Source organism: Pelodiscus sinensis, chromosome 1, assembly GCF_052426305.1.
Source record: "Pelodiscus sinensis isolate ZL-2025 chromosome 1, ASM5242630v1, whole genome shotgun sequence".
In the NCBI taxonomy this organism is placed as follows: domain Eukaryota; kingdom Metazoa; phylum Chordata; order Testudines; family Trionychidae; genus Pelodiscus; species Pelodiscus sinensis.
Window position 1 is genome coordinate 147,581,492 of NC_143052.1, and position 12,391 is coordinate 147,593,882.

At 49.6% G+C, this 12,391-nt stretch overlaps 1 protein-coding gene across 1 annotated transcript in view; it reads left to right on the forward strand.

Annotated features, from left to right (window-relative positions):
- FSTL1 (follistatin like 1) overlaps positions 1-12,391 on the forward strand; it is an 80,287-nt gene that overhangs the window by 49,622 nt on the left and 18,274 nt on the right. The window contains exon 3 of the mRNA XM_075905319.2: positions 11,237-11,341. Within this exon, the coding sequence (XP_075761434.1) occupies positions 11,237-11,341 (105 nt within the window). The remainder of the gene's footprint in view (positions 1-11,236; positions 11,342-12,391) is intronic.

Here is a 12,391-nt window from a genome sequence, read left to right on the forward strand (position 1 = left end):
TACCAGTGCATTCTGGGACTCCTGATTCACCTGATCCCATTATACTCATCACTGTCAGGAAAAGAGTCTTTTTGAGTACTTTTTCCTGAGACAGGCTCCTGGCTAGGAAGCCTAAGCCAGAGCTCTGGTGCTAACTCCAGCAGGAAAAGTTAATTGGAGCTGGCTTAGTAAGCCCAAACATAAAGGGCAAATAAGTTGCTGGCCTTGTTAGCCCCAGGGCTATGTAAGGCTGGCAGGAAGGATGGGGAAAAGAAAGAGGAGGGGTGGGATTGGGCTAGGGAGTGCAAGGCTGTGCTCTTCAGAGAGCTAGTGGTCTCTGAGGTGACATGTCTGAAGTGTTGTAAATAGAATGGGAGCTGATACAAAAAAGGGCATGGGTGATTGCACCAAAAGTGAGGTCTCTGGCTGGTGTGTGGGCACAAAAAGGGCTAAAGGTTGAGGGGCCTGTGTGTAAGCCCTGATGAATTTCCAAACACAAAGTACTGCTTTGGGAGAAGGGGGAAGAGAACTGCCTGAATCAACGTAGCTGCAATGCTTATTTTCTCCTATCTGGAGAGAGACTGTTGTAAGTAACATATGGCTAGAATGTGTTAGCATTTACAGGATTAATAACCCAAATTCAACATCTAAGGACACACTGGTAGACACGCCTGCTGATGGGGAAGAAGGCAATTGCCCTGTGGACTTGTGATTCAGAATGACCTGGGACTACCTGTTGCTGATCCTTTAAATTGATGTGAGAGCACCAGGCAGCACACACCGGTGGCTCTAAGAGCATGGATGGCATGGTGTGGTCTGAGCAGTGCTGATCCTCCTGAAGTCCTGCCCTTTCCAGGAGTATGGAGCTGCTTCCCCCCCGACCTTGCCCAGGAGCCCAGCAATTCTATTGAACCCCTGCAAGTAGATAATGTTTGTGGGATTTTGTGTTAACGTATATATTGTTAGAGGTTAACAATGTAACCAAACAGTTCCTGACTATACTGTATTCATCTCTTTGAAATGTGTAGCAAATTATCTGTGCATGAGGAAAATGGGCAATTGCCTTATGTTAAACCATATACAGGCAGTCCCCGACTTACGCGGATCCGACTTACGTCCCCCTGGTCTGCTGGGGGGGTCCAGCAAAGCCACTGGACCCCCCCCCCCCAGCAGACCAGGGACACCCGAGCAAAGCCGCTGCCTGGGCGGCTTTGCTCCCGGGCAAACGAGCAAACCCGCCCAGGCGGCGGCTTTGCTCTGGTGTCCCTGGTCTGCTGGGGGGGTCCAGCGGCTTTGCTGGACCTCCCCCCACCCCCCAGCAGACCAGGGGGGACAGGATCAAAGCCGCGGAGCGCGCCCGCAGCGGGACAGCCCGGGCGCGCTTGGGCTGTCCCGCTGCGTGCGTGCTCCGCAGCTTTGCTCCTGTCCCCCTGGTCTGCTGGGGGGGGGTGTGTGCAGCTAGTGTCTCCCCCCCCCCCCCCGCCCCCAGCAGACCAGGCTTTTCTTGCCTATCCCTGGGGTAGAGCAGCTGGGGGCTGCCGGGTTGGTCCCGCAGCGCCGCTCCGGACCAACCCGGCAGCACCCCAGCTGCTCTACCCCAGGCGTCCTGATTCAGCCGCTGCTGGTCAGTTTCAGCAGCGGCTGAATCAGGACGCCTGGGGCAGAGCAGCTGGGGTGCTGCTGGGTTGCTCCAGTAGCGCCGAGGAGCCGTGCTACTGGAGCAACCCAGCAGCACCCCAGCTGCTCTGCCCCAGGCGTCCCCAAGTCAGCCGCTGCTGAAACTGACCAGCAACTGACTACAGGAAGCCCGAGGCAGAGTTGCTCTGCCCCAGGCTTCCTGGAATCAGCCGCTGATCAGTTTCAGCAGCAGCTGACTTGGGGACGCCTGGGTTTCTTAAGTTGAATCTGTATGTAAGTCAGAACTGGCATCCAGATTCAGCCGCCGTTGAAACTGATTAGTTTCAGCAGCGGCTGACGCCAGTTCCGACTTACATACAGATTCAACTTAAGAACAAACCTACAGTCCCTATCTTGTACGTAACCCGGGGACTGCCTGTAGCTAATTACCAGTGAAGATTGGGAAGTAAGTATGTTTTAAAGTCTCCATGATTGCCTGTTGTTTGCTTAAGGACTCTAACCTGTCAAGAGAAGGCCTGAACTATATAAAAACCTCCTGGGTCCTGATCCTTTTTTATATCAGATCATCTTATGCTTCATTGGGGAAGTTTGAATCTTAAGATTGAGGTCTCCCGTCCTAAACTAGATTCATCCTGAATATGGGCATTGGTGTGGCCATTTGGCCAGTTGAGTGTGCTTAATTTGCTATAGAAGTTGTCAAGTAGCCACTACAGTGGCTTCAGAATGGGTTGGATACCACGAGTCTATAACCCCGTGGTCCCCAACCCAGTGCCCGCGGGCGCCATGGCGCCCGCCGGGCCCTTTACATGCGCCCACAGAGCAATCTGGGCTGGCCCCGCCCCCAGGCGTGCGGTAGGTGCCAGCCCCGGGCGCGTGGCTGGCCCCGGCCCCGGGTGCGCTGCGCGTACCGGTTCCGACCCTGACCCCCGCCCCCGGGGGTGCCGCGCCAGCCCTGGCCCCGGCCTCAGCCCCGGCGGCACCGCGCGGAACCTGGGCAGCCCCTGCCCAGGATCGCAGCACATGCTGGTGCCGACCTCGGGCATGCGGCGCATGCTTGGCCCCGCCCCCAGTCACGTGGCCTGTGAGCGGCCCCGCCCCCATACGCGCAGCGTGTGAGCAGCCCCGCCCCCAGACGTCCGGCAGCCCCAAAACGTTGGGGACCACTGCTATAACCTATGGACTAATTCTGAAAGAACTCTTTGCAACTACACAACTCACCATCTACTGAGATCAGATTCATAGAACTGTATTCATGTCTGTATGTATACTGACCTTTTAACCTGATCTCTTTTTTCTAATAAATGTTAGTTTAGTGTATAAATAATTGTCTGTAAGTATGTATTTAGATAAGATCTGTAATATTCATTAGCCTGGGGAGTAATGTGTCTGATCCTGTGGGATTGGTTAAATTTTTTTTTTTTTATATGATTAAGACTTTTGACTTGAGTATTTGGGTGGAGGCCTAATGCTTGGTTGCTTTAAAGGAACTGTGTTATTACCTTAAGCTACGTCTAGACTGGCATGATTTTCCGCAAATGATTTTAACGGAAAAGTTTTCCGTTAAAAGCATTTGCGGAAAAGAGCATCTAGATTGGCATGGACGCTTTTCCACAAAAGCACCTTTTGTGGAAAAGCGTCCATGCCAATCTAGATGCGCTTTTCTGCAAAAAAGCCCCGATCGCCATTTTCGCAATCGGGGCTTTTTTGCTCAAAACAAATCTGAGCTGTCTACACTGGTCTTTTTGCGCAAAAGGACTTTTGCCCGAACGGGAGCAGCATAGCATTTCCACAAGAAGCACTGATTTCAGACAGTAGGAAGTCAGTGTTTTCTTGCGGAAATTCAAGCAGCCAGTGTAGACAGCTGGCAAGTTTTTCTGCAAAAGCAGCTGCTTTTGCGGGAAAAACTTGCCAGTCTAGACACCGCCTTACTGGTTACCCAGAAGCCATCATAGAGGTGGTTTTGTGCTGGCTTGGTAAATCTAAGTATTGGAATATCCACCAGCTTTGGGGAGCGAGTGCCCCATTCTTTGCAGTTCACCCTAATTGAGTGACCTCAGTCACAAACACCTAAACTACAGCTTTGTCCCAGGCTTTGCAACCAGCTGATGCAACCATCTGTGGACTCAAGGTGTGGCATTAACTTTGTAAGTCCACAGAGTGCCAGCTAATATTTTGTTGCAGCTTCCTTTTTGTCCACAGTATGGAAGAACTTCTGTGCCTTATTTTTCCTCTATAAAATGGGCATAATCTTGAACTGCTTCCAAGGCAGTCTTGATTCATTTAACGTCTTATTTAACGTCTTTAAAGCACAGGAATCTCTTTGGATTTTAAGCAGGACAGCAATGCATAATCTGTTTATTACAGTGAAAAGTAAAGGGTGTTGTATAAGGGGGTCTGGGAGTATTACCAAATTCCATAATGAATTTTGGCTGAGAGGCAAAAAGGAAAAGAGCCTGACCCACCTATTTTCATTACAATTGGGGCAAAGCTACCTGTTGATGTCAATGCTGTAGGATTGGGTCCCAGTTCAATATCTTGAATTCCCTCCCCATTTTAGCCAGAACTGTAGGTAAGAGGGTAAGGAAAATTAGAGATTTTAGTGTATTCTAGGGGGCTGCACCCCCTGCTTGCTATGCTTGCCAATCCTTCTCTGTCTGGGGCCAGTGTTGGCAACCTTTTCAAACCAAAGAGCCAAAGTGCATCAAAATTCAGAACAAGTGGCCAACAAAGAGCCGTATAAGAATTCCCATTTGTACGACTGAAAATAGACAACTTAATATTATTGATAATTGACATGATTAATCTCTCTGCATATGTATGAAATTTCATCCTGCTGGATGACAAAATGATGACATATCATAAGCATTGCCAGAGTGAGAAGGGGAAGCAGCATGGCCCCACCCACGCTTGGTCCCCAGAACACCTGCTACAGATGTTGTGGGGATGGAGTGTTAATGCCCCCAGTGCCCATCCCACCTGTGTTCTGGGAGGTGGGGAGGAGAGAGACACACAGCGCTTCCCTGGTGCTTGGCCTCCTCCCTCTTGCATGTAACCCCCCCTTTCCCTGAGTGGGATAAGGATGGGGGGCAGGATTTGGGGGGGGGGTAGGGTGCAGGAGGTGGTGAGGGTGCAGATCTGGTCAGGAAGGAGGGTGCAGGAGCAGGCTGGGGGTGTGGGGTCTCAGTAGGGCAGGGGGGGTGAGAGGAGCTGGGGGAGCACTTACTTGTTCTTGTGCCATGTGCCACTTCTAGGCACAGGAGGCTTTCCCCGCTGCTCCAATAGGAACAGAAAAGAAACTTCCAGGAAGCATGTCCAAGCACTGCTGTCCCCTCCCTTCCTCCCCTACCCCCAAGCCAGAGGAGGGGGAAGGGAAACAGCAGTGCATAGAGCTGGCAAGCCAGATCCAGCAGGGAGGCTCCGGGCTTTCCTCACCGCCATCCCCTTCCCTGCAGGAAGCTGGTGCTGGTGCTCCAACCTCATGGGGAGGCCGAGGCTGGAGCACCGGTGTGGATGCTCTGCTGTGGAGGGACAGGAGGGCTGGGTAGAGGGGCAAGAGCGAGGAAGCCGCCAGCAGGGTGAGTGGGGAGCTTGCATCCTGCCGCTCTGACCCATGCTGCCCACGGGGCTCCTTCTGCTTCTGCACCACCTGTCGACGCAGACATGATTATGTCACTATCATGCCGCAGGACTTTTTTTTTTTTTCTTCCATATAGAGGTACCTATATCAGATTATCTGAGTGGACTGTTTTCTGTCTTGTTGTTAAGGCCCTACACCAGAGCCCCCTGTAAGGGAATGCGAGGCCTAGGGCAACCCCTCGCCCTTGCCCAAAGCCTCAACACTGCTCTGCCCTTGCCCTGCCTTGGCTTACTTCTGTTTCACTCCCATTGCATCCCTTCCGCCAGGCCCCTGCCCTTGAGTGACATGATCCAGGGGATTACCAGGGGAGTGCTCTGGCATGGGGCAGCAGCAGGTTTCCCCCCCCCCCACACACACACACACACGCTCACCAGGTGGCAGGTTGCTCTGCAGCAGCGGGAGCAACTTGGCTTTGGCCCTGGCTTTAAACCGCTCCACTTCCCCCCCTCAAGTGTCACGGGCTTGGGGGAGCAGAGCGGAGTGGACCACAGTGAAGGCAGAGTGAGCTGGCTGGGAGATGGGCAGTGGGATGGAGGGAGCAGCTGAGTTGCTCCATTTCCCACACCTTTTGCCTCACAGTGAGTACAGGGGGGTGGCCCCCGTGCTAGATCATCATGGGCTAATATCAATATGGGGACTCTGTCCCCCATTGGGTGTATTTGTCGTTGCCACTTGCTCATAGCATGTGTGCCATTGTCCTCAAGGACGATACCTGCCTTCCACTGGACAGGTTTGCAGGGGGGCTTGTACCCGCTATTCTCTTCTCCAGACAGTGGTTTTCTTGTAGAATTGTTTACATTTCAGCTTTGCCTGGAGACCCAAGATGAATGGGACTAAGTCCCCAGTTCTAATCTGAAATATTACCACGTAAAAGTGGCTAATGTGGCCTAGCTCCCAGGGCAGGTGTGAGCACCAGGCAAAGCAAGGCAAGGTGCCCTGCATGCAGGCTTTCCTGAAGAACATGCCAGGCTAACATGGCCAGTATCTTGATATAGTAGCCCTTCTTTTGTATGCATTTATAGCGTCTCCTACAGAGTTATACTTACACGCACACGCGGTCACAGATGCTCTCTGATACGCACACATGTGCACCCTTGTGTGCCATCGTATGTAAAGACCTGCTCTTTCTAGCACACATACAGGTCTGGTGCCCCTCCCTCCATTGGGAGAGAGGCCCTAAAATGCTCCCATGGGAATCCCTTGGATTGCTCTGTGCTACAGATGCTTTCATCACTTACCATTTGTGCTGAAGAAGAGATGCACAAAACATAAACCCTGCTGCCCTATTTTAGAAAACCGCCTTGAAGCCTGACACTGTCTGTTGCCATGGCGATTCCTTGTAGCTACACATGCCTGATGAGTGCCCTTGCCTGCAGGTGCCTGGTAGATGGCTCTTCCCTGCCCACTCTCACTCTGCAGGTTGGGAAGTGGCTGCTGATAAAGGAGGTATTTTATGTCTGGCTGCAGACTTTCCTCTGCAGTTCCAGGCCCTGTCTGTAGCACAGTACCTCCTCTTTCCTGACTGACTCATCCTTGGACTCCCCCACTTGCAGGAGTGCTTTTGAAGTGCTCTTTACACATCCTATCCATACTGCCCAGTCTCATTTGAAACCAGCTTTGTAGGTATGTTTCCCAGCCCTGTGTTGATAATCTGGAATGTGTGCAGCTGACCAGAACTTGGCTGCCTTGGGTTTTGTCCCTTCCCATCTATATATACTGATGGGAGAAGCAAGCAGCCTTCCCCATGATCTCTGAGACAACAGCGAGGAAGCTTATGGCTACCACAGTGCTAACAGAGAGACATCAAGAGTTCTGGATCCATCTGCCCAGAAACACTGGGGGACTGTTCTATACTCTGTGGAAAATGAGAATTTAGAAGGATTTCAGTCCCCATGCTGGGCTCCTCCCTGCTTCCTCTAGACAGAGGAAATGTGGTAACTTATTGCCTGCTGCTGAGCTATAATTATGCATTTTGGCTGCACTGACTGCAGTGCCTGTCTGACCTGAGTTTGAAAAAGAAAACTGGCTTCTTATGGGTTTCCTTATAAACGTCACCACGCAGCAGTTAATAACCCACTGTCCTTTGCTTTCTCTCTATCTAATCACTTTCTAGGCACTAACAAATTAGCCCTTGTAAACCCCTGGGACAAATGAGCAAACTGAGGCACAGAGAGGATGCAGTATCACTGAACCTGAGGGTTCAGAAATCACCATTAAAAATACATTCTGGATACTTTTTCTTTGCCTTCTGATGTTTGTGCATTGACTGGTCATGTTCTCAAGTTTTCCTCTGCAGCCATGAGGGCTAACTTTGTACTGCTGAATGAATGCTGAGATCCTTACTTATTCACCTGCCTCCAGGAGATGGGGCTTGAGGATAAACACCAGACACCACCAGATTCAAGATACAAATACTGTAAACTTCCGATAATCCGGCACCTTTAGGACCCAGGGGGTGCCGGATTATCAGATATGCCGGAGTACCAGAAGGGGGGGGCTATGAGGGGTCTGGGGTGGGGGTGGGGGGTCGGCGAGGAACTGCGCAGCGTGGGAGAGGGCAGTGCTGTGGGACCAACCCAGCAGCACCCCAGCTGCTCTGCCCCCGGCTTCCCCAAGTCAGCCGCTGGTCAGTTTCAGCAGCAGTGGACATGGGGAAGCTGGGGGCAGAACAGCTGGGGTGCTCTACCCTGGGCTTCCCCAGGTCCACCACTGCTGAAACTGACTAGCGGCGGACTTGGGGAAGCCAGGGGCAGAGAAGGTCCAATTGTCCGGCTGGCCGGAGCACTTCCGGGTTCCAGTTGGTGCCGGACTATCAGGAGTGCTGGACCACTGGATGCCGGACAATTGGAGTTTTACTGTACAAGAATTTGACACTGGGGAAGTACTTGCCTTATGTTACCAGGAAGCCTGTTGCAGAGCCAGAATAGAACCCAGAAGTCATTCCCATGTCTAAGCTATAACCATTAACCCATTATTTACCTTCCCCAGACTCCACTTAAGGAATTCATGCTGCTGATAGCCCAGAATGTAGGAAGAATACACTAGAGTAGTGAGTAGGGAAGGCAAATCAGATTTTTTTTTCAATCATTCCATAATGTCTACAAAGAAACCATTCTGTGTTTTATTTTCAGCCTCATGCCTGAAGGGCCCCTGGGTCAGTGCAGCCAGTATTTAAGTGCTACTCGGCAACCTGCCGCAAATCAAGGGTGTAGGGATACATGATTGGAAAGGACCTTCTGGGTCATAGAGTCCAGTCTCCAGCTATGAACAATATGGGTTAATTGAAAACAACACACAATGTATCTCACTTTGATTTAAAATTAAAATCAGAGCAACGGGATTTTCTATTCTGGCAACTGCATTTGAGAGGCAGGTTGGCCTTGGACAAGCTGCCTTAAAAGATCATTTCCTGGTGTGTGTCAACGTGCCAAAATTCCTATCCCATGCCTGGCAAGCAGCAGCCCTACTCTTGAGTTACATATAAGAAAGATGCTGCTTCCAGAGAGGTGGGATGTTGTGAGCCCTCGGCGGGGTGGTTTGAGGAGATTTAAGAATTCCAGTTAGTATGGCTGTGCCCCTTCCAGACACCTATAGCAGCATCTCCAGGTCTAATGCTACTGAATCTCTGCTTAATGAGAACAGGAAACTGGTTTGAACTTCAGAGGAGGCAATACAGAACACACATGCTGCAGTGCCTGGGAGGAGTGGCTAGGAAGGAGGATACTGCCACCTGTTGCTAGCCACTGGAATTGCAAATCTGTTCAATTTAATGCCGTACAACTTTATTTCTCTTTGTTCTGGTCTTGTGTGCTCCTTTAGTGTGGACCAGTGCTTGGCAGTATATATAAAAACCTAAAAGATCTTATAGCATATTTTAGAAAAGAAGTTACCCTACCCAAACTACAGCTTGGGAGCTTCATTGTACTCCCCTAAACATTTCCCTGTACTTTCAATAATAATGAAAAAAAGATCTTCACTTCCTTTCCCACACTGTTTTGTAGAGCTGCTATGCATTCATTAAATGGTCATGTTGTTCCACCCAAAGGCAGATGCATTGTAATGGAATGTAATAAGGTTTCTATCACCCAGATGGAATGGAAAAGTCCTATTAGATCATCTAGTTCATCCCTCTCTCAAGAGCCTATTAAGGAAACTTAGTTTGAGTGAGAGGTGAAGTACTCTCATAGATTAGAAACTAGTTAAGACAGTGATTAGAAAAAAGGAGGAGGAATAAATGGTCAGGTATCCTTTTGTGGAATAGGGTTAACAGTGGAATGCCCCACATTTCTGTACAAAGGCAGTGTTTGATATTCATAGCCTTACAAAAATGGTGATCAAGGAGATGGCAAAATTTGCAGATTATACAAAAAGTATTCAGGTTAGTTAAGTGTGGAGAGAATTGTGAAGCTCCTCAGAGGGACCTGACCACGCTAGGTAAATGGGCAACAGGATGGTACGTGGAACACATTACAGACAAGTGTAAAGTAATTAAAAAATAATTACCTGGGTGTCCTTATGGGCAGCTCAATAAGAACAGCAGCTATTTGTGCAGCAAGTGGTTTTAAAACTCAACATAACAAACAAAATGCTAGGGTATATAAACAATGGGATAGAAACCTGAAAATATTAGAATGCCACTATATACACATGAGTCTCATCTGGAATATTGTGTTGGTTTGTGGTCACCTCCTATCCAGACACAAAACAAAGGCATCAAAAGCAATTAGAGGCACGGAAAGATTTTCAGATAAAGGGCTAACGAGTAAAACTATATAGTTTAATAATGAGAATAATAGAAGAGGATGTCATTTGGAGATTTAAAATAACTAATGTAATAAAGTAGGAGTCTCCTATTGACTTACACAATGTACTTGTATGGCCAACAAGACCATAGTGAAGGGGTCAATTCACAGGGAATGTGCCTTGTTGTGGCTAGGTCTGGGAATTAGCTGTCACTCCATCTGGCATCTCTGCTGCCAGTTGCTCACATTATGGCCTCCTTCTCTCTCTCTCTCTCTCTCTGTGATTCAGTGTGCTCCCTCTCCATGGCTCAGCTCACTATATTGTAGTCCCCTTCTAGGGTATCAAACTCCCACTGGCCAAGCTATTTCAGGCAGTCTTCCAATCTAAGTCTAGGTCCAGTGCCACTTTCCCAGTGGTAGGTTGGGGAACTCAGGTCTATCTACCATAGTCCAGGGACCCTGTGACTAGCAACTGAGGTGTCTGTTTCTGTTTCCCTTGGCTTCTTCCTACTTCACCCCTCTGTCTCGCAGTGGCAGACTCACAGTGCTCCGTTATTGACTATTTTTAAATCAAGATTGAATGTTTGTGTTTTTTTTCTAAAAGATCTGCTCTAGGAATTATTTTGGGGAAGTTCTATGGCCTGTATTCAACAAGAGATCAGGCTAGGTGATCACAGTGGTCCTTTCTGGCCTTATTATCTATGATCCAGTTTTACAAATCAGGAACTGATGCACAGAGAAATTAAGTGAGTAGACCATTGGTCTTATCCATGGTGATTTCTGTGTTTCTATTCAGGGTTGAATTCTACCATGTAGTCTCTTCGGGGCTCTGTACAACTTACTTTTAAAGCTCCCATCCCTTCCCTTGGGAGATGATTTCATAACTTAATAAATCTCACAGCCAGGAGTCTATTCCTGGCAATTAGAGTAGATCTTCTGCGCAGATTCACCCCATTCCTCGTTCTCTCCCTTTGCATCACTCTGAGCAGATCCTCCCTCCTTGGAATTTGCTCCCTCTGGAGTGGTGTCAGGCTCTTCCAAGCTCTCGGTTGCTGGCTGGCTGAGTTGCACAGATAAACTGGTCATTTTCTTCTGATGTGTCCATCTATGAAACGTCAGTTGGAGCTATTTGGTTCAGTCAAAAATGCACATGAATTTTACAAAAAGCTGTGACCTGCTGGGAGCCGAAGGGGGGCCTGTTTTTAGTAACACGGTCTGTCTCTCTCTTTGTATCCTACAGGAAGAGCCAAAAAGCAAATCCAAAATCTGTGCCAACGTTTTCTGTGGAGCCGGGCGGGAGTGCGCCGTGACAGAGAAGGGGGAGCCCACCTGCCTCTGCATCGAGGTAGGGCATGGAGCAGCTTCTAGGTGCCCTGGGGTAGACAGGAGATGGGGAGTGGAGACTTCTTGAGGTCAAAGGGATCCATATAAAACACCCTAGAGTGCAAGCAATAGCCAGTAGACCTTCAATGGGGATTGCTCTTGAGCAACACCAGGACAGCAGGGGCCCTTCAATCTATAGCCCTTTTGTTCCCCAGCTCTCCCTGCCAATTTCCCCTCCATAGTCACACACATTCTGTGCCCCTGCCACCCACTCTGACACTGTCCTCCCAGACACCCAGAATTGGCTCCTTTTTCTCCCCCTATGAACACCAAGCGGCCTGCCACAATGTGGTGCTCTCCTCTGGTGCCGAGGAAGGGCACTGCAGCACACACACTGACCCATGCCAGGTAGTGCCAGGGTGGCTACGGTGCCTATACCCTCACCACTTACTCTATAGCCCAGAATGTCAAACAGCTCGGAGGAGCTACAGGAGTTCTCCTCCTGTGGAAAAGGAATGGCAGGGTGTCAGCACACACTAGACTGCTGGGGTGAGGTGCACTTGCTCTCAGCAAGCCTGCTGTCAGCGAAGCCAGTCTGTATGCATTACAGAAACCAGCATGAAACTCTTTTTTGGGGATGATAAAATCTCAACCAGGATGCTGAGATGAGAAGGCCCAGTTTGAGAGAGACAGACTCTGCCCACTTTACTGTCTTCTTCCCATTACAAAAGCCGTTCATTCTTACGGAACACTGGTTTTTAAAGAACCTCTCCTGCCCCCACCCTCACGTGAAAAGAGCTATAAGCAAAGTTCGGTTACTTTTACCCAGGCTAAGAGAAAAACCCAAAGAAACCCCCAACCCAGACAGTGGAGATGCCGTATTCCTTCTCTGTGGATAATCTGCTGTGTCACTTCCAGACAGAGCCCCATGTTCCTAACTGCGAGCTTGCCTGCAGTTCTGCAGCAGAAACCTTGAAATGGTATCTGCAGCCTATGCAGACAGATCCACTCAAAGAAAGACTTCACACACACTCTCTCATTCAGAGACACAGGTTTGAATGCACACACAATA